Source organism: Watersipora subatra, chromosome 7 (genome assembly GCF_963576615.1).
Source record: "Watersipora subatra chromosome 7, tzWatSuba1.1, whole genome shotgun sequence".
NCBI classification, from domain to species: domain Eukaryota; kingdom Metazoa; phylum Bryozoa; class Gymnolaemata; order Cheilostomatida; family Watersiporidae; genus Watersipora; species Watersipora subatra.
Genome location: NC_088714.1, coordinates 477,830 through 500,045, shown reverse-complemented (window position 1 = coordinate 500,045; position 22,216 = coordinate 477,830). Strand labels below are relative to the sequence as shown.

Below are 22,216 nucleotides of genomic sequence, written 5' to 3'. Positions count from 1 at the left end.
ATGAATGCAGGTTGGAAAGTTATACCTGCGTATACGCGTATCTGGCTACAATGTGCAGTGATACTACTGACAGCAGGAGTTTTAGCTTCAGAATATTAGGAATATAAAAACAGTGTCAGATATGAATATGGATGAGGATAAGTAGGAGAGAAAAGTAGTAGAGAGTATTTACAAGAGTCAGTTGAAAGTAATAAATACTGAGTTTACATAGTATCATCACACCTGGGTGTGCCAGTCTATAGTATAGTGACACCTGAGTGTGCCAGTCTATAGTATAGTGACACCTGAGTGGGCCAGTCCATAGAGTGGTGACACCTGAGTGTGCCAGTCCATAGAGTGGTGACGCCTGAGTGTGCCAGTCCATAGAGTGGTGACACCCGAGTGTGCCAGTCTATAGAGTGGTGACACCTGAGTGTGCCAGTCCATAGAGTGGTGACACCTGAGTGTGCCAGTCTATAGAGTGGTGACACCTGAGTGTGCCAGTCCATAGAGTGGTGACACCTGAGTGTGCCAGTCCATAGAGTGGTGACACCTGAGTGTGCCAGTCCATGGAGTGGTGACACCTGAGTGTGCCAGTCCATAGAGTGGTGACACCTGAGTGTGCCAGTCCATAGAGTGGTGACACCTGAGTGTGCCAGTCCATAAAGTGGTGACACCTGAGTGTGCCAGTCCATAGAGTGGTGACATCTGAGTGTGCCAGTCCATAGAGTGGTGACACCTGAGTGTGCCAGTCCATAGAGTGGTGACACCTGAGTGTGCCAGTCCATGGGGTGGTGACACCTGAGTGTGCCAGTCCATAGATGGGTGACACCTGAGTGTGCCAGTCCATAGAGTGGTGACACCTGAGTGTGCCAGTCCATAGAGTGGTGACACCTGAGTGTGCCAGTCCATAGAGTGGTGACACTTGAGTGTGCCAGTCCTTAGAGTGGTGACACCTGAGTGTGCCAGTCTATAGAGTGGTGACACCTGAGTGTGCCAGTCCATAGAGTGGTGACACCTGAGTGTGCCAGTCCATAGAGTGGTGACACCTGGGTGTGTCAGTCCATAGAGTGGTGACACCTGGTTGGGCCAGTGTGGAAGCACTACGCTAGGCTAACAACCAGTTCTCATGGGCGCTATAGTAGACCGGTAGTCGCGTGACGCCTTCTGTAAGCCTCAACTTCAACATGAGAAAAGATAATAAAGAAATGCATAAAGACTTGACGGGTAAAGAGCTCAAATATCTCTATTCTATTTCTATTCACCTCGGCAGTTGCAGCCTCACATTTATTAGAAATTCAATTTCTATTACTTAATTTCATGGCTGTAACACTATCAAAGTGAAAACTACAAACATTTCATTTTCAACCGAATTAATTATACTCAAAGACCCTCCTCACACACTTGCTCTTCCAAGAAATGCCAAATACCGGATATTAACATTATTACAATATTATTATTTCAGTGTTTACCTAACTGGAATTAGATTGCAGCAACTAGACAGGTGACGCAGGTGCTTGCTTTGTTATTCGTGCTGTTGCAATCAATGCTTTTTAATCCCTAATCTATGCAGTGCGCAACCCCTAAAGACCTACATGGTCCTAATGCTATAAACACTTCATCAACAGAATGTCCTCACTGCTTTCTCAGTTCTCTCATCAAATTCCATATCTTTCCTTTCATCATTCCTCCGTCACTCTATACTTCTATGCCAGTAGCCTTGTATGTCCGTGTGTGCTACCGTTCACAATGATACCTGCTCTTTTTACTCGTATCACCTGATCTGTTTCAATATTCATGTCCTATTATATCATTCCTTACTTATCCTTTTCCATAACAAACTTTCTTTCATGATAGTACTACTTTCTTGCTGGTTTTACTATAGGGTTCTTATGGTTTACCTGGTTGTTACGGTTTACCTGGGTCTTATGGTTACCTGGGTCTTCTGGTTTACCATTTTTTGCCGAGCAGTAGTCAAGACTGCAACCTACAGTCTTGACTACTGCTCCACAAAAAGTGAACGTTAGTATACTCAGACTGATGTTCAGATAAAATTAGCTAAGGTTCCCAATGAACTAATGGGATTGTACCTGCCCTCCCCGCAAAGAACCTGACGCATCTGAGGCTTACGGCACCAACTTCCCTCTTATGCTACTAGTTATACTAGTATATGGAGGTTCTACCAAAGTTCTTATGCTTACAAAACCTTTAGCATAACTTTATGAACTTTGCATTACAAATTGTGATATTTCTTTAAATTCAATCGTTGAAGTAAACCAAACTTACATGCTAAAATAATTTCTTTGGAACCTTCTGGAACCTTCGGTTTTAATCCAAACTGCTTCTTTTCGACATTGTTGTTTGCTCTAATTCAACTCTCTGAGGTACCTGAGGTAGATAAATGTCAGTTTTATAATCAAGAGCAGCACATGGTGATTAGTTAGACAGAGACTATACTAGTTGAGGGAATAAACAGTAGTTATATTTAATACAGTAGAAATGTTAGGAATGAAGTAAAACAGGCATGTAGGAGCTGCGAGGCCAAGTACTAAAAAGTCTGTATAATGTACGTAGTCTGGGTCATCTTGTCTATTACTAGAGTCTATGTCTGTATATAGTTACAAGTAGTTGAGTCAGCTTAAGTTGCTTCATTCCAAATACAAGTATTTATCAAGTTGATCCTAGTGTTTGTCATAGAGTCGATAGTCGGTGTGTCGGGTAGTGCTAGTGCGTATGTCCTGAGATTGCTGTCATTTTCATAGTCTCAAAAACGCTGGATGAGACTGGGCCTTGCAGTGTCAGTAGAGTTGGTTAGAGTAGTGATTGAGGAACTGAAATTAGAAAGCGCAGAAAAAGAGAAATTGTTTGTTGAGCTTGTGGAGAAACATTCTATCAGATTTTGAAGATTTCGTTTCATAAGGCTAACAGAGTTAAGTTTTTACAAACAGATAGAATCAAATCATATCTCTTTAATATTGACAATTACAATGAATTACAAACTGGAAAATGAATGTTTTATGTCAACACACCCAAAATAATATTTCAGCTCATTTGAAACTAAACAGCCTACTAATGATATCAGATCACACAACTCAGAGGTCTATGGATGAGCTGCTGACAATGTTGTAAGTTCTACATAAGTTAGTAGGATCACCTTGAAATCAGCGAGTCCCAATTCTAGCCGTAGAGAAACAAACTGTGCTAATTTACTTTTCTAAAATTTTCATTAATTTTTCCAAAGATCTGCTTGAACACAAAGTAACAACTCAATTGGTCACTAGTTACAACAAGAAGCAAATTTAACATCCTCACATACATTTTGTACCGTCTGGGGGCCTTTTATATTTATGGTTGTATATTTCGCAATATTTACTCTGACAGCGAAATAGGGAGTATGATGATATCATTCTGGATGCTAGTTTCAACAAAGTCAAATTCTAAAATAAAATTAGTAGCGATTTATGAGTTATCATCTTTTATCAATGTAATTGTTAACAAGTCCAAGACTCTTTGGCCTTAAATAATCTAATTCAATTCAAAGCAGAAATTAAATAGCAAATTGGTAAGTATACAGCATTAGCATCATCATTGAACTGCTGACATTCTACAAAACTTTTATTTTAATAAAGCAGCAGGCAGCGATGGCTGTCTGGTAATCAGAACTGACAACAGAGGAGAACAACTTCCTAATCTTAAAAAAAGCAGCTTCTGTTGTTGCATGTGAATGCGCTATTTCAACAAAATCTATGACATGACTAATTTGTGCAGAGTTCATGACCTACAAATAATGTACTCTTACTGCCCTTTACTATGAATAGAATTTGATGATGTAACAATTTGTGCTGGTTTAAAAGGTTGTAGGTGTTGAGCAAGTGTGAAAAATTTTAGTTATAATCAGTAACAATTTGTAAATAAATAAAACTGATAGTTCTAGCTACATATTGACTGGTGCAATTAGTATATTCTCTATAGCATACAGAGTTGGTATCAGCAAGAACGAGTCTGTAGTGATCAGTGATAACATGCTGACAATGCTGCCGTGTAGCATGTGATGAACCAACTATGTTCTACACATGAGCCTGGTTAGATAATAAGATGATTATATGAATGGTAAACAAGCTTGGGTCAGGAGACTTTAGAGTAATATTATAGTTATATTACATCATAGTTAGTATAAAAAAGAGTTTACTGATAATTTCACAGGATGAGGTCTTGAGCCAAAAACAATAAAACAATAATATATAATTGTTTTATAAACAGGTAATAAATAATTATGAACATGAATGAGAGAGTAAGTGAACAACTTACAATAGACATAATGATGTGTAAAAATATATTCTGCTGGATTTGGTCATAGAGAAGTAAAGCACTCAAATATCAATCAGCTATGATTTGTTTAGGAAAGAAATGTCTTTCTTGAGCAATGAGATACAACTGAGTTAAGAAATTGTGGCATTGTGGTTGGCCTAGGTAAGATTTTCTTATACAAAATTATTTCTATTTGTTTACACAAAGTGACTTTGCATATTCTAAAAAAATAAAACCTTTAGTTCAATAAACTTTTACTGCAGCAAAAAATAGTATATAAGGTACAAGATGATGACACGGAAGGCAGTAGATGGATTAGCATGAATATTCTGGTCTCTCTACCACCTCTCTCTCAGCTTGCTTAAACATCTGCGCCATAAACTCTTCACACAGTCAGGAGTGACACAAGTGCATGGTTCCTCGATGGTATCAGAGCCCTCACAGAGGCAACCGACATCTCCTTCACAGGTTCTTGTCAAAGTTTGGCTGCCTACAAAACGGATCATGTCCAATTAGACTCTGTTTATCAAGTAGAAAACAGAATAGTTTCTCGTGTTGAAAATTCAGCAGAAGATTTGTGGGTAAGTGTGACGGTAACCTACCAAAGCAACAGGGTCCTTCGTTAGTAACCCTCCAACTGCACTGAGGGGGTGACTGAGTGTTTTCTCTCCAGAGCTCCAAGTCAAGTTCTGGAAGGCTGTCACATTCAACTGTAGTCGCTCCTTTTCTGTAATCCAAACAAACAACAATAAAAGTAACTGCATAGAGTACTGTGGTTCACAGGCTATACGCTGTAATGTCAACATTCTCGACAGCATTTTAAAAGATAAAATCGACTCACCGTCCAGCGATGATGAAAGCGTTGCTGCTTATGTTAGCCATGCCTCCGATGTCACATAAGAACTTGTTGTATTTGTATCCCTTGATACTGTCTATCTGAGCTGTAAGAGAAAAAGGAGAGCCATGAGAGCAGTTAATACCAGAGGCATTATAATAAAATAAACATCTAGAGCAAAGTTAGCCATCACCTTTTTATGTAAACTTGTACTCTTCATCTCCAATAGTTGTATAATCTAGCTCACATTTTTTGAATTTTGTGAACAATGAGAGGACAAATCTAAAGTAATATATTCGAACCTGAACACTGAGGAGAAACTAGAGGTGAATATATTTACCTTGAGTGAGGCCGCTCTCTGGGCTTTCAAAAAAGAGTCTGTCTCCATTCCTAATTCTGGCAAATCCATCACCTATGATATTGGCAAAGAGTTCTCCGACAGAAGCTCCGGTGAGTGGCTTCTCTGTGATACCTAAAAGTTAATTAAGACTTTATGATTATTTTGAACCAAAACCAATAAAATGGACCACTGGTCATACTCAGTGATGACTTTACAGCCGAATAAGTGAATGATGTAATTATTTACCTCCGATATAGAGTTCTACATCAGTGACAGTTGTATAAACTTTACGTAGGGCCTCTACAACTTCTTCAGGGTGTGTGTCCTTGAGATCTTCAAATGTTCGTGGAATACTCAGCCCGTAGTGGCGTCTATAATAGAGTAAAACAATATTTACATATATTATTTTATAGCTCTGTCTCAATATGAAGTAAAAAAAGAGCTCAAGGTGTTGGTTGAGATGGTACTAGAGACTTTTATGACTGAACAGACTATTGGTATTGAGAGAAACACCACTGAGCTCTACCATACCTGTATGCCACGTAAGGAGGAAAACCATGATCTCTTCCTCTGTTGATGTTCAATGAAACGATATCCTTTTTGACAGCGAACAGGGTGTCTCTCATCTAAATATTCAAGAGCAAACTGTCAGGTTTGGACGAGGTCGCAACCATTGTATGGCAATAGACAGCTGATTGCAATGAACTTGACATAAATAGAGGTACTAGATGTCTATAAAGAAAATACTCACTGCTACTGGGTAGTTCCTGTCAACCAACCATGGTACATCTTTCTGTAGACCTTTAAGACACTGCTGGTAACCTGTAACATGAATGACTAGTATTAGAAGGGATAAATTAAGCGGTATAATTAGCTATCACTATCCACTTCCTGTAGTGCCATCCGCCTCTACTAGTTGATAAATATGATAGTCAGTATGAGATCTCACCTCCATCATAGAGAAGATCAGGATTGTTGAAGTTCTGTGTAAGGTCTAAGAAGTCTTCTGAACCGTCATCTTTGAGAACGGAGAACCTGCCACCTACTGTCGAATGTCCGAATCTGAAAGCTGCGTGTGCCAACTCATTCCTGAAAGCAAAGGCAATGTCATACTGTTATAAACTCATATGTATTGTGTCACATAGGATCTGATTTGGAACTGATCAATTTAAAGAGCTTTATTAACCAAGCAAGTAGTTATAGCCTGAGGACCCTACATGTAGGTCATTGAGGGTGGTGATGAAGTGCCCCTCCTGAACTAAGTAGAAGTAACTGAGAGTACATTTAGAATGACACTTACAGTGAGGAAGGGTTGACTTCATGGTCAAATCCTGTGTAGTTGTTCAACTCGTACTTGCTTATTGTCTCATTGCCAATGATGAGTGGAAGATATTCATAGTAGTGTGTGCTGCTCTGGATACCTGATATAATCTTCCTCGTTTCCTGTAGAAAAGTTTAACTTATTTTAGGAATTGTTTACTCACGCGGAGACAAACATAAGACATGCGTTTACTGAACCAGTTGTTAAGTTGCCCCACATCGACATCAATATTTGTAGCATTGTTGCTGAGTTAATGATTACACATCGAATGTACATCAAATAAGTTTGTCAGAAGCTGCTAGTAACTAACCTGGAAGAGACGTTCATGGTCCCAGTGAGGGTTGATGCTGCTCAGTCTCTCGGCTATCTGGTTGTGCTTGACAAGGAAGGCTGTATGAGTTGAGACCAGGTTGGCTGTAAGAGAATTTAAATATATATTTTTCACAGTTGAATATCACAAAACTAGCTTCAGGCGAGAAGAGTATTTTACCATGTTAGTAGCGTTATAACAAGTACTCACGAGTCGTATTAATCCTTGTATCTCCTCCAAGAAATGGACATTTGTTAGCAGCCTTTCGTGCCACAGGACACCTGCTATTATCTGGTGGGGGTAATACTGTACCATTAACAGTCTGGGTCTTCATTTTTCCACCTGTAGAATCTCTGAGACTGTCTAGCTCCTCTTGAGAGCTGCCGTAGATGGCAGATGCGTCGAAGACATGAGTAATACTGTTCATCTGCTGTCTTGGACCTGTAACAAGCACCACGCATGTTGATATACAACCAATTTGAACGATAAACTCAAGGAAAATCAGGTTTGCCTCTGTCCCTCTACCTAGAAGTAAGTTCTGAGCTACAGAAATGAAGCTTATTATTCGCGTTATTCAGGAAACTTTCACTGAGAAAATGCTATGAAAGTTCAAGGCCACGAGTTGTAAAATGGACATACCTAAAGAGCAGTCGTGCAAAGGGGCGGGGCTAGAGCGTCGTTGAGTCATACAAAGATACCCTCCGTAGTGAGTGTCATTCTTTGTCTCCACCTGCATGCATACATCTTTTTTAGTTTCCTTTAACTCCTGTCTGATAGCCTCCAAGTCTTCTTCCGTCGGCTGCACTGCGGTTCCATTTCTTGACGCGAATATGTGATCAGGGCAGCACTCGGTTTCTTCTAAAATTGTGATAAAATATTTTGCTCTTCAGTAATGCAACAAGCTTCATGTTTACAGTTATGTATCTACTAATCAGCAGATGATGCATCGAGAGTAAGTCACACAAAATGTTAAAACAAATTTACTCAAAACATTGAAATTGATCTTAACCTACTATGATTGTAAGCTTTCTGTATATTTCACACAACGAGTGAAACTTACGTTCTACTTCAGAGAGATGAGTGAACTCGTGAGCTGTGAATTGACCCCACTGCATGATCTCAGCATTGAACCCCTCAAAGTCCAGAATTAACTCAGTGGTAGTTACTGTTGTCGAGATTGTTCTTGGGGAAGCCAGAGGTTGGCGAGAAACGTGTTCGAGTGTACGACGCTCACTGACACCTGAAAAATTGTATGATATGCAATGAGCAGTTTGATAGGGTGAAAAATTACCGAACATAGAAAGGTAAACTTAAAATATATGACTAATTCAAATAGCCTAACATTCTAATAATATCAAAGTTAAAAAGAAACTTTAGTTAAGAAGGAGAATGGTATGTACCATCTTGGTAAGCAGCGGGTAGAATTCTGGTGTATGGAGTTCCAGACATTCCCCATGTTTTCCTGCCTTCTTGCCTATTTGTACATCTCGCTGTTGGCTCTCTATAGCCACTGCTGCAAGGCAGTGAGTTGGCTTGGTCATATTCACAAGATGTACGTAGCTCGGCTGACACCTGCATTACTTCTGTAAATAAATGTTGTCAGAGGGTTTAGATCTTGCTTAGGAGGTATTTCGATCATAAACTTCAGTTTATTAACATAAGAATAATTTTAGTTTTTAGAGTGAAAGACTCACCTGGATCAACTGGATTGCCATTAGCATCAAAACTTGTTGTTACATTGATTCCAGTCCTACAAGAATATAAAAGTTGTACCTTCTTTACCAAAGAGTCAGAGACAGCCAAACAGATTCGAAACCAGTTGATGTTGAATGTTCTGAAGGCTTATAACCAACACCACTCTATTTCTATATACCGAACACTTCTATGAAGACCACTCTGAATAACTCTATGAAGACCTCTAGGAAGATCTATGAACACCTCTATGAACACCTCTCTGATCATCTCACTGAAGACCCCTATGAACGTCATGGATATAAAGAAATGCACTCACTGATCAACGATGCTCCTTAGTATGGCAGCATCTGTTTGTGCTGCTGAAGAGGCATTTGAATTGTCGATGAACTCATTTCCGGTGCTACGGCTAAATATCGTATTGCTGAATCTTTTCTCAGCTCGTTCTCTCTCAATCATCTCAGCTGTCAACAAATAATATGAATGCAAATGGATAGCTAGATTCGGGTTGACAATTTGCTAACCAGTTAATCTAACTGAATATTTAGTTAAAAATGCTAAGATTCTGCTGAACTGGCAGCTATTCTTATACGGCAGCGTTTGGTAAAATTGATATTGTATTTGTTGATAGTAGGAAAAGAAAGAATCAGTGCTTACCTGTAATGTTACGTTCTCCATCTGATGTTCTACAAAACACAGAAGAACTATGACTAATAGTAATGATGATAGTCCCTATCATACACGGCAGCATCAGCAGTAATGTAGCACCTTCACCAAAGTGTCATCTACAGGTATTTACACTGAGAATCATCATACAACCCGAAACCTCTCATAACGCAGATACCAGTTGATTAGAGTAATATGGTTCTCCAAAGTATACATACCCTTGTGATATTGTGATCTACAAAACATATACCAATAGGTTTATACTATGGGTAACAAATATATAAGTATATAGGACAGATGGATATGTGTTTATGACATGGAAGTGGTAAATTATAGTTGAGGCCGCAGCAGAGTCAATAGAATTTGACATCTGGACCTACCTGTATGTTCAGAGTCAGTAGAAGTACTTCTGCTATTAGTAACCTACAACAAAGTGCAGCAGATGTAACCACCATGTCACCATAACACAGAATGTCGATACTAAAATGTATTCACATGTGATAATTAATAACAGAAGTAGACATTATTTATAACTGATCTCTCTAGACTGTCTCAGAGATGGTACTTACGAATGGAAAAAATATTTCAGAGATCTCATTTTTGCTTGTGTGTTACTTGGTGTGTCTATTTGATAATGTCATCAGCTGTATGGCTCCTTGCTTTTATACTAGAGTGTGTGTTGAGTGAAAAAGGGGTGGCTTTAAGCCTGTTGATGTAGGAGTTGTTGATATATAATAGACATGAGTAAATTCTATTAACTTGGTAGTCTTCTAACAAAAATATGACTCAATCCACCCCTATATTTAACATTAATCATCCTTACTCTATCTCTTCTATGACAGGTGGAAGAACTCCAACTACATGTTGCTAGACAAACTATATAGGACATCATTAATCAGGATTTTAAGGAGCTCTGTAAAAAACATGACAAAGTTCACCATTGCGAAAGTGTGACTGACGATATTCCTGTGCTAGCTGGCTCAGGATTACAAACTGGTTGAGAATTTGCAGGAAACCATTTCCTTGTGTGAGGTATGATGTCACCCCTTAGGTCAGCACTCTTAGTTTAGCATTTTAAATATGAAAGGAGAACAAGTAGGAATTTCCAAGCTGGTGTGTAGACAGTTAGAGAAAGTGACGCAGGTAGAGACTAGGAAAGCATCCTAATCGATGCAGGTAAGAGAGATAAACTGTTACTTAGAAAATCAAACTTTCACATAATATTTACCTTCATCATCTGTGAGCTCACCTATCATAGCAATCGTTTTACTTAGTTTTACTAAGAGCACATGCTGGCATGTGTCAACTGTGACACCTGCTGGCTATTGTCTTTTCTAAAATTTTATACTCATCTGATATTGGTTCCTTTAAGCTGATAATAGCAATAATGTTATACATGTATATTCTATGGTATTTGTGAAACTGAGTGACAGAGAGGTAGTTGGTGGGAGTAGGAAAGAGAAAGGAAGCTGACAATGCTCAATCACATCTGTACATAGCAAGTTTCTTGGCAGCGTTGCTTTGGTTCACTTTCTTAACATATGCTGACACAGTTGACTTCCTTTACAGGTGCTGATACAGTTGACTTCCTTTACAGGTGCTGACACAGTTGACTTCCTTTACAGGTGCTGACATAGTTGACTTTCTTTACAGGCGCTGACACAGTTGACTTTCTTTACAGGTGCTGACACAGTTAACTTTCTTTACAGGTGCTGACACAGTTGACTTCACATTCAACATCAGGAAGGATATCTGAGAGGATTACGCAAAGAGATTATGCAGATTGAGCAATCTCTATTCTATTCATAAAACGGGACATGTTTAATGAGCAGTGATGTAAGCTGCTGGCAGCGTTACTGGGTGAAAAGGTCACAAAAACTGTAACATTATGATTTTCACAAAACTAGCAATCAACTCAGGAAAAGCATTGCAAAATCTAATGAATTTCCAGTTATTAAACAAAACAGAGCTGTCTCTGGAACCATTGGCTATTGTAGTTGTCTCGGAGAACACTGGCTATTGTAGCTGTCTCTGAGGACACTGGCTATTGTAGCTGTCTCCAAGAACACTGGCTATTGTAACCTTACATCAAGTTGGTAATTTTGGTAACTTATTTTCATGCCTAAGTTACTAGCAATGTTCGACTTACAAAATAGTAAAAATTAACTTGATTTCTGCTTAGTTGCTGAGACTTGAAAAAACAAAGAAATTTTTAGTAAATTTTAGAAAAACCTTTGTATTCACTGAGACTATATATTAGAGAGTTTCAGAATATTAGGAATATAAAAACAGTGTCAGATATGAATATGGATGAGGATAAGTAGGAGAGAAAGGTAGCAGAGAGTATTTACAAGAGTCAGTTGAAAGTAATATATGATGAGTTTCCATGGAGTGGTGACACCTGAGTGGGCCAGTCCATAGAGTGGTGACACCTGAGTGTGCCAGTCCATAGAGTGGTGACACCTGAGTGTGCCAGTCCATAGAGTGGTGACACCTGGGTGGGCCAGTCCATGGAGTGGTGATACCTGAGTGTGCCAGTTCATTGAGTGGTGACACCTGAGTGTGTCGGTCCATAGAGTGGTGACACCTGAGTGTGCCAGTCCATAGAGTGGTGACACATGGGTGTGCCAGTCCATAGACTGGTGACACCTGAGTGTGCCAGTCCATAGAGTGGTGACACCTGAGTATGTCAGTCCATAGAGTGGTGACACCTGAGTGTGCCAATCCATAGAGTGGTGACACCTGAGTGTGACAGTGCAGAAGCGCTACGCTGGTTTGATAAACAGATCAGGTTTCCACAGAGCGCTATAGTAGATCGATGGTTGTGCGACGCATTATGTCAAGGTTGCACCTTTAGCCTATGCGCGTGCACAAGTGCGACGCAGTTGGCCGCTAAAGCCAAGGTCCATAGCACAAATATGGCACATCGCACAAGTGTTTCTCTTCCAAACAGCGACACTGAATCGTGACAGAATTGGAGCGACACATCGCCACATGGAGGTGTGTCGCTGTATCAAAACTTGGTAAAAGTCTATATAGAAATAGCGTAGAAATAGGAACGAACATCTAACACCGTAAGACTACCACAGCAGCGTTAACTTACAAACAATTACTTTGACCTCTTGAACTCTTTTATTTCTAGCTAAATTATACTTTGTTGAGCTGAAGAGTTTAACTCAAGATGCTTGATGATCGGCAGGTCTTAACGGACAGATGTCTGGGTAATAGCTGACAGATTTGAGGGTAATAGCTGACAGATGGGAGGGTAATAGCTGACAGATGTGAGGGTAATAGCTGACAGATGGGAGGGTATTAGCTGACAGATGGGAGGGTATTAGCTGACTGATGGGAGGGTAAGAGCTGACAGCTGTGAGGGTAATAGCTGACCGATGTGTAGGTAATAGCTGACAGATGTGTGGGTAATAGCTGACCGATGTCTGGGTAATGGCTGACAGATGTGAGGGTAATAGCTGACAGATTTGAGGGTAATAGCTGACAGATGGGAGGGTAATAGCTGACAGATGTGAGGGTAATAGCTGACAGATGGGAGGGTATTAGCTGACTGATGGGAGGGTAATAGCTGACAGCTGTGAGGGTAATAGCTGACCGATGTGTAGGTAATAGCTGACAGATGTGTGGGTAATAGCTGACCGATGTGTGGGTAATAGCTGACAGATGTGAGGGTAATAGCTGACTGATGGGAGGGTAATAGCTGACAGATGGGAGGGTAATAGCTGACAGATGTGTAGGTAATAGCTGACAGATGTGTGGGTAATAGCTGACAGATGGGAAGGTAATAGCTGACAGATGGGAGGGTAATAGCTGACTGATGGGAGGGTAATAGCTGACAGCTGTGAGGGTAATAGCTGACAGATGTGTGGGTAATAACTGACAGATGTGTGGGTAATAGCTGACAGATGTGTGGGTAATAGCTGACTGATGGGAGGGTAATAGCTGACTGATGGGAGGGTAATAGCTGACAGATGTGTGGGTAATAGCTGACAGATGTGTAGGTAATAGCTGACAGATGGGAAGGTAATAGCTGACAGATGGGAGGGTAATAGCTGACAGATGTGTGGGTAATAGCTGACAGATGTGAGGGTAATAGCTGACAGATGTGTAGGTAATAGCTGATTGATGGGAGGGTAATAGCTGACTGATGGGAGGGTAATAGCTGACAGATGTGTGGGTAATAGCTGACAGATGTGAGGGTAATAGCTGACAGATGTGAGGGTAATAGCTGACAGATGTGAGGGTAATAGCTGACTGATGGGAGGGTAATAGCTGACAGATGTGTGGGTAATAGCTGACAGATGTGAGGGTAATAGCTGACAGATGTGTGGGTAATAGCTGACAGATGTGAGGGTAATAGCTGACAGATGTGTAGGTAATAGCTGACAGATGGGAGGGTAATAGCTGACAGATGGGAGGGTAATAGCTGACCAATGTGTAGGTAATAGCTGACTGATGTGTAGGTAATAGCTGACCGATGTGTAGGTAATAGCTGACTGATGTGTAGGTAATAGCTGACCGATGTGTAGGTAATAGCTGACAGATGTGTAGGTAATAGCTGATTGATGGGAGGGTAATAGCTGACTGATGGGAGGGTAATAGCTGACAGATGTGTGGGTAATAGCTGACAGATGTGAGGGTAATAGCTGACAGATGTGAGGGTAATAGCTGACAGATGTGAGGGTAATAGCTGACAGATGGGAGGGTAATAGCTGACTGATGGGAGGGTAATAGCTGACAGATGGGAGGGTAATAGCTGACAGATGTGTGGGTAATAGCTGACAGTTGTGTAGGTAATAGCTGACAGATGTGTGGGTAATAGCTGACAGATGGGAGGGTAATAGCTGACTGATGGGAGGGTAATAGCTGACAGATGTGTAGGTAATAGCTGACTGATGGGAGGGTAATAACTGACAGCTGTGAGGGTAATAGCTGACAGATGTGAGGGTATTAGCTGACAGCTGTGAGAGTAATAGCTGACAGATGTGAGGGTAATAGCTGACAGATGTGAGGGTAATAGCTGACAGATGGGAGGGTAATAGCTGACAGATGTGAGGGTAATAGCTGACAGATGGGAGGGTAATAGCTGACAGATGTGTAGGTAATAGCTGACAGATGTGAGGGTAATAGCTGACTGATGTGTGGGTAATAGCTGACAGATGTGAGGGTAATAGCTGACAGATGGGAGGGTAATAGCTGACTGATGGGAGGGTAATAGCTGACAGCTGTGAAGGTAATAGCTGACAGATGTGTGGGTAATAGCTGACAGATGTGAGGGTAATAGCTGACAGATGTGTAGGTAATAGCTGATTGATGGGAAGGTAATAGCTGACTGATGGGAGGGTAATAGCTGACAGATGTGTGGGTAATAGCTGACAGATGTGAGGGTAATAGCTGACAGATGTGAGGGTAATAGCTGACAGATGTGAGGGTAATAGCTGACTGATGGGAGGGTAATAGCTGACAGATGTGTGGGTAATAGCTGACAGATGTGAGGGTAATAGCTGACAGATGTGTGGGTAATAGCTGACAGATGTGAGGGTAATAGCTGACAGATGTGTAGGTAATTGCTGACAGATGGGAGGGTAATAGCTGACAGATGGGAGGGTAATAGCTGACCAATGTGTAGGTAATAGCTGACTGATGTGTAGGTAATAGCTGACCGATGTGTAGGTAATAGCTGACTGATGTGTAGGTAATAGCTGACCGATGTGTGGGTAATAGCTGACCGATGTGTGGGTAATAGCTGACAGATGTGAGGGTAATAGCTGACAGATGTGTGGGTAATAGCGGACAGATGGGAAGGTAATAGCTGACCGATGTGTGGGTAATAGCTGACCGATGTGAGGGTAATAGCTGACAGATGTGTGGGTAACAGCTGACTGATGTGAGGGTAATAGCTGACCGATGTGAGGGTAATAGCTGACCGATGTGTGGGTAATAACTGACTGATGTGTGGGTAATAGCTGACTGATGTGCAGGCAATAGCTGACAGATGTGTAGGTAATAGCTGACAGATGTGAGGGTAATAGCTGACAGTGTGTGGGTAATAGCTGACTGATGGGAGGGTAATAGCTGACAGATGTGTGGGTAATAGCTGACAGATGTGAGGGTAATAGCTGACAGATGTGTAGGGTAATAGCTGACTGATGTGAGGGTAATAGCTGACAGATGTGTAGGTAATAGCTGACAGATGGGAGGGTAATAGCTGACAGATGGGAGGGTAATAGCTGACTGATGTGTAGGTAATAGCTGACAGATGTGTAGGTAATAGCTGACAGATGTGAGGGTAATAGCTGACAGATGTGTAGGTAATAGCTGACAGATGTGAGGGTAATAGCTGACAGATGTGTAGGTAATAGCTGACAGCTGTGTGGGTAATAGCTGACAGATGTGTAGGTAATAGCTGACCGATGTGTGGGTAATAGCTGACTGATGTGTAGGTAATAGCTGACAGATGTGAGGGTAATAGCTGACAGATGTGTGGGTAATAGCTGACTGATGTGTGGGTAATAGCTGACTGATGTGTAGGTAATAGCTGACAGATGTGAGGGTAATAGCTGACAGTGTGTGGGTAATAGCTGACTGATGGGAGGGTAATAGCTGACAGATGTGTGGGTAATAGCTGACTGATGTGAGGGTAATAGCTGACAGATGTGTAGGTAATAGCTGACAGATGGGAGGGTAATAGCTGACAGATGGGAGGGTAATAGCTGACAGATGTGTAGGTAATAGTTGACAGATGGGAGGGTAATAGCTGACAGATGGGAGGGTAATAGCTGACCGATGGGAGGGTAATAGCTGACAGATACGAGGGTAATAGCTGACAGATGTGTGGGTAATAGCTGACAGATGTGAGGGTAATAGCTGACAGATGTGAGGGTAATAGCTGACAGATGGGAGGGTAATAGCTGACAGATGTGAGGGTATTAGCTGACAGATGTGTAGGTAATAGCTGACAGATGTGAGGGTAATAGCTGACAGCTGTGAGGGTAATAGCTGACAGATGTGAGGGTAATAGCTCACAGATGAGAGGGTAATAGCTGACAGATGTGAGGGTAATAGCTGACAGATGGGAGGGTAATAGCTGACTGATGGGAGGGTAATAGCTGACAGATGTGAGGGTAATAGCTCACAGATGGGAGGGTAATAGCTGACAGATGTGAGGGTAATAGCTGACAGATGGGAGGGTACTAGCTGACTGATGTGTGGGTAATAGCTGACCGATGTGTGGGTAATAGCTGACAGATGTGAGGGTAATAGCTGACAGATGTGTGGGTAATAGCGGACAGATGGGAAGGTAATAGCTGACCGATGTGTGGGTAATAGCTGACCGATGTGTGGGTAATAGCTGACAGATGTGTAGGTAATAGCTGACAGATGTGTGGGTAATAGCTGACCGATGTGTGGGTAATAGCTGACAGATGTGAGGGTAATAGCTGACTGATGGGAGGGTAATAGCTGACCGATGGGAGGGTAATAGCTGACAGATGTGTAGGTAATAGCTGACAGATGTGTAGGTAATAGCTGACAGATGTGAGGGTAGTAGCTGACTGATGGGAGGGTAATAGCTGACGGATGTGTGGGTAATAACTGACAGATGTGTGAGTAATAGCTGACAGATGTGTGGGTAATAGCTGACTGATGGGAGGGTAATAGCTGACCGATGGGAGGGTAATAGCTGACAGATGTGTGGGTAATAGCTGACAGATGTGTAGGTAATAGCTGACAGATGTGTGGGTAATAGCTGACAGTTGTGTAGGTAATAGCTGATAGATGTGTGGGTAATAGCTGACAGACATGTGGGTAATAGCTGACAGATGTGTAGGTAATAGCTGACAGATGTGTGGGTAATAGCTGACAGATGTGTAGGTAATAGCTGACCGATGTGTGGGTAATAGCTGACTGATGTGTAGGTAATAGCTGACAGATGTGAGGGTAATAGCTGACAGATGTGTGGGTAATAGCTGACTGATGTGTGGGTAATAGCTGACTGATGTGTAGGTAATAGCTGACAGATGTGAGGGTAATAGCTGACAGTGTGTGGGTAATAGCTGACTGATGGGAGGGTAATAGCTGACAGATGTGTGGGTAATAGCTGACTGATGTGAGGGTAATAGCTGACAGATGTGTAGGTAATAGCTGACAGATGGGAGGGTAATAGCTGACAGATGGGAGGGTAATAGCTGACAGATGTGTAGGTAATAGTTGACAGATGGGAGGGTAATAGCTGACAGATGGGAGGGTAATAGCTGACCGATGGGAGGGTAATAGCTGACAGATACGAGGGTAATAGCTGACAGATGTGTGGGTAATAGCTGACAGATGTGAGGGTAATAGCTGACAGATGTGAGGGTAATAGCTGACAGATGGGAGGGTAATAGCTGACAGATGTGAGGGTAATAGCTGACAGATGTGTAGGTAATAGCTGACAGATGTGAGGGTAATAGCTGACAGCTGTGAGGGTAATAGCTGACAGATGTGAGGGTAATAGCTCACAGATGGGAGGGTAATAGCTGACAGATGGGAGGGTAATAGCTGACAGATGGGAGGGTAATAGCTGACTGATGGGAGGGTAATAGCTGACAGATGTGAGGGTAATAGCTCACAGATGGGAGGGTAATAGCTGACAGATGTGAGGGTAATAGCTGACAGATGGGAGGGTACTAGCTGACTGATGTGTGGGTAATAGCTGACCGATGTGTGGGTAATAGCTGACAGATGTGAGGGTAATAGCTGACAGATGTGTGGGTAATAGCGGACAGATGGGAAGGTAATAGCTGACCGATGTGTGGGTAATAGCTGACCGATGTGAGGGTAATAGCTGACAGATGTGTAGGTAATAGCTGACAGATGTGTGGGTAATAGCTGACCGATGTGTGGGTAATAGCTGACAGATGTGAGGGTAATAGCTGACTGATGGGAGGGTAATAGCTGACCGATGGGAGGGTAATAGCTGACAGATGTGTAGGTAATAGCTGACAGATGTGAGGGTAATAGCTGACAGATGGGAGGGTAATAGCTGACTGATGGGAGGGTAATAGCTGACAGCTGTGAGGGTAATAGCTGACGGATGTGTGGGTAATAACTGACAGATGTGTGAGTAATAGCTGACAGATGTGTGGGTAATAGCTGACTGATGGGAGGGTAATAGCTGACCGATGGGAGGGTAATAGCTGACAGATGTGTGGGTAATAGCTGACAGATGTGTAGGTAATAGCTGACAGATGTGTAGGTAATAGCTGACTGATGGGAGGGTAATATCTGACTGATGTGTAGGTAATAGCTGACAGATGGGAGGGTAATAGCTGACAGATGGGAGGGTAATAGCTGACCGATGTGTGGGTAATAGCTGACTGATGGGAGGGTAATAGCTGACAGATGTGAGGGTAATAGCTGACAGATGTGAGGGTAATAGCTCACAGATGTGAGGGTAATAGCTGACTGATGGGAGGGTAATAGCTGACAGATGGGAGGGTATTAGCTGACAGATGTGTGGGTAATAGCTGACAGTTGTGTAGGTAATAGCTGACAGATGTGTGGGTAATAGCTGACAGATGGGAGGGTAATAGCTGACTGATGGGAGGGTAATAGCTGACAGATCTGTAGGTAATAGCTGACTGATGGGAGGGTAATAGCTGACAGCTGTGAGGGTAATAGCTGACTGATGGAAGGGTAATAGCTGACAGATGTGTAGGTAATAGCTGACAGATGGGAGGGTAATAGCTGACAGATGTGTAGGTAATAGCTAACAGATGGAAAAGTTATAGCTGACAGATGGGAGGGTATTAACTGACAAGTGTGTGGGTAATAGCTGACTGATGGGAGGGTAATAGCTGACAGATGTGAGGGCAATAGCTGACAGATGTGTAGGTAATAGCTGACAGATGGGAGGGTAATAGCTGACAGATGTGTAGGTAATAGCTAACAGATGGAAAAGTTATAACTGACAGATGTGAGGGTAATAGCTGACAGATGTGTGGGTAATAGCTGGCAGATGGGAGGGTAATAGCTGACAGATGTGTGGGTAATAGCTGACAGATGTGTGGGTAATAGCTGACAGTTGTGTAGGTAATAGCTGACAGATGTGTGGGTAATAGCTGACAGACATGTGGGTAATAGCTGACAGATGTGTAGGTAATAGCTGACAGATGTGTGGGTAATAGCTGACAGATGTGTAGGTAATAGCTGACAGATATGTGGGTAATAGCTGACAGATATGTGGATAATAGTTGACAGATGTGTGGGTAAAAGCTGACAGATGTGTGGGTAATAGCTGACAGATGGAAAGGTTATAGCTGACAGATGGGAGGGTAATAACTGACAAGTGTGTGGGTAATAGCTGACAGATAAAACAGCCATTATGGGAACAGGCATTAAGGTTTTACTGACTCCAATAAGACCAGATCAATAACATATTTTAATAAAAACCCAAACTTCCAATTGTTTCTTGCTATTTTGCTACAGAGAAGTCTGCAGACGAACTGCACAACTGGTTAGGCAATTTTTAGCACTTAATGATGAATCAGTAAATACTAACTTTCCTCGGAAGCAATCAATTTAAATGTGGTTGTATGCAAATGTTTTTTATTTTGAAACAAACTGAAATCATCAAAACGATGAAGGAATACTGGCATGCTTTAGTGGACAACGTCATGTAGGTGAGACATGTAGGCTAAACATTGCAGCCATTTTCATATGCTAATACAGAACATCCACTGCTGTATGGTCTGTTCTAGAAACGCTGGCAGCAATGGCCAGCAATATAATATCAGGTTAAGTTCTACTGCCTTATGAAGTTAGAGTGTTGGTAGAAGGCATCAATTGCTGGGCACATCCAGAAGTACTACACGGCTGCCATCTTGTATGACTTACTAATCCAATTGCATCTTTTCTTTATCCACCGGGTCTGATCTAATATTACGTCAATGGATAAGCTCAGCAATTGCCTGGTGAAGCCAGGTACCAAAATGAACATAAATAGCATAAAGCGTATAAATGTATCAACACAATTTTTATGAATGATGCAACCGTATTTCTTGGTGAACACATTTTGAAAGTCTATGATTCTGCAAGGCTTCCTCTTGCCTAAACCAATTTCAAAATAGCTCATACTCCTACATGCCCTCCAGGGTAACAGGTTCGGATATAGTATAAGCAACAGGCCTCGTAATAGATATGGTGCAGCCACCTGCGGCTACTGCTAAATAGTGTTGCGCAAGCACCTGCGGTCAATGTCTTGTGATTCAGCGAGCTATTAGATGAGCGAGTTCATCAAGCAAAACAAAATCTCAAATATAAACAATATCAACAACAGGGTAAACATGGGGTGAGGTGAATGAACAGACATTTCCGTGGAATAAATAATTTTATATTCCGGTTGGAATAATTGTGACTTAAATCTATTAGTGAAAAATCTACCTGTAGACTCTGTGGGGGTACTAATGATAGTGGTCTGTAGGTGAGGGGAGACAGGGGAGGGGAAACCATGATAAGGAGAGGCGGACATTGGGAAGAGGGACAGGGGGATGGGAAAGGGATACGGGAGAGGGGAGAGAGGAGGGGGAAGAAAGGAAAGGGACGGGGAAGAGACAAATGGGGGGGGGGGAGATTATGATAGGCATCTTAATCCCTTTTTGTTTAATATCTTATTCTGTTTCGAGGCAAATATTGATCCCTGGCTGACATGGTCATGACTTGGTGAGAGGACCAAACCCTCACCCACTTCGGCTGGCCAACGGCAGAGAAATGTGAGCCTCAAAATATTAACTACAGAGTAACCAAAACATTGATTACAGAGGAAAGAAATTTTACATACGTACGTACGTACGTACATACATACATACATACATGTACTTACCACTTGCCACCTTTGTCACAGGGTACTCCTTCATCATTGTATGTCACATCCTTCCTACATTCTCCATATCCTTCCTGCCTTCTCCACATCTATCATTGGTGTTTGCGTCTCACATATTGTTGTTTTATGGTTGAACTAAAGTATTGCAAGCTTGTGGTGGATATTATTAGAATATTTTAAGAATTTTGTTGATAACAATTTGTTCTAAAATAGCAGGAAGGTTTTCTCACTGCAATTCTCTGTATCTTTCTCGGTTAAAATACTTGGGCTAAAACTATTCACAGATCTAATATCCGTGTGATCTCAGATCCCACGGAGAAAAACATCAAACAAGACATTGAAAACTAGGCATAGACACCGCCACAGTTAAACCCATCACATAGAATAGTGGACAGTGGAGATTGCTGATACGTAAAAATCCTCACAAAAAGACGAAGTTTGCATGAACGGAACCGTATGATGATGTCATGTATATATTCTGTGTAGTTACTCTTCTTCAGTCAGGATGTTGACTGTTCAGCCACTTTCTGATTGGTCTATGTACAAACCGATACACAGGCTAATAGCAATGATATACAGCCCCACATGGGGGGCTGTATATCATTGCTAATAGCCTGGCACACAAGCTATTAGCCTGTGTGGAAAGACTACAGAATGGTAGCTAACTATGCCTTGTGTAACACAATTATGAATTCCAGGGGCAGAAAATTCATCTGTGAGGGCACATCTTGTGATGCAATAAAAACACTTAATCATTAGTGTTGAGGCCCTGTTGAGGTCACTTATACAGATAAACAGAGTGCTGTAAAATGACCACAAATTGGCCTCAACCACATGCCGGTCAGTTCTTCCTGAAAACTGTACTAGGCCTGTGTCTTAACCATGACACCTCA

The 22,216-nt window shown here is 41.7% G+C and overlaps 1 protein-coding gene across 3 annotated transcripts; it reads right to left on the bottom strand.

The window, feature by feature from the left end:
* Positions 1-4,120: 4,120 nt before the first annotated feature.
* On the bottom strand, positions 4,121-10,072 carry LOC137399217 (chorion peroxidase-like). 3 transcript variants are annotated; one of them, XM_068085226.1, is made up of 19 exons: positions 10,021-10,072; positions 9,832-9,874; positions 9,443-9,686; positions 9,105-9,249; positions 8,788-8,843; positions 8,494-8,676; positions 8,154-8,333; positions 7,733-7,951; positions 7,304-7,534; positions 7,094-7,197; positions 6,763-6,905; positions 6,412-6,551; positions 6,214-6,284; positions 5,994-6,088; positions 5,709-5,833; positions 5,463-5,594; positions 5,129-5,228; positions 4,890-5,014; positions 4,121-4,777 (listed from the first exon to the last, which is right to left on the bottom strand). In XM_068085226.1, the coding sequence occupies exons 3-19, from the start codon at positions 9,534-9,536 to the stop codon at positions 4,626-4,628; spliced, it is 2,295 nt and encodes a 764-aa protein (XP_067941327.1). In that variant the 5' UTR covers positions 9,537-9,686; positions 9,832-9,874; positions 10,021-10,072; the 3' UTR covers positions 4,121-4,625. The 3 variants fall into 3 exon arrangements, with proteins under 3 accessions (XP_067941327.1, XP_067941328.1, XP_067941329.1); XM_068085227.1 differs by having other exon boundaries at positions 6,763-6,875; XM_068085228.1 differs by lacking the exons at positions 9,105-9,249; positions 9,443-9,686; positions 9,832-9,874; positions 10,021-10,072 and having other exon boundaries at positions 8,494-8,665; positions 8,788-8,823.
* Positions 10,073-22,216: the final 12,144 nt, after the last annotated feature.

What these genes read in the sequence shown, in the direction of transcription:
- LOC137399217 (XM_068085226.1), bottom strand. Translation starts at nt 9,536, where the DNA reads ATGCTGCCGTGTATGATAGGGACTATCATCATTACTATTAGTCATAGT. An exon ending in TTTGCACGACTGCTCTTTAG is followed by an intron (nt 7,535 to 7,732) that starts GTATGTCCATTT and finishes TGCTTGTTACAG; the next exon opens with GTCCAAGACAGCAGATGAAC. An exon ending in TGATCTTCTCTATGATGGAG is followed by an intron (nt 6,285 to 6,411) that starts GTGAGATCTCAT and finishes TTCATGTTACAG; the next exon opens with GTTACCAGCAGTGTCTTAAA.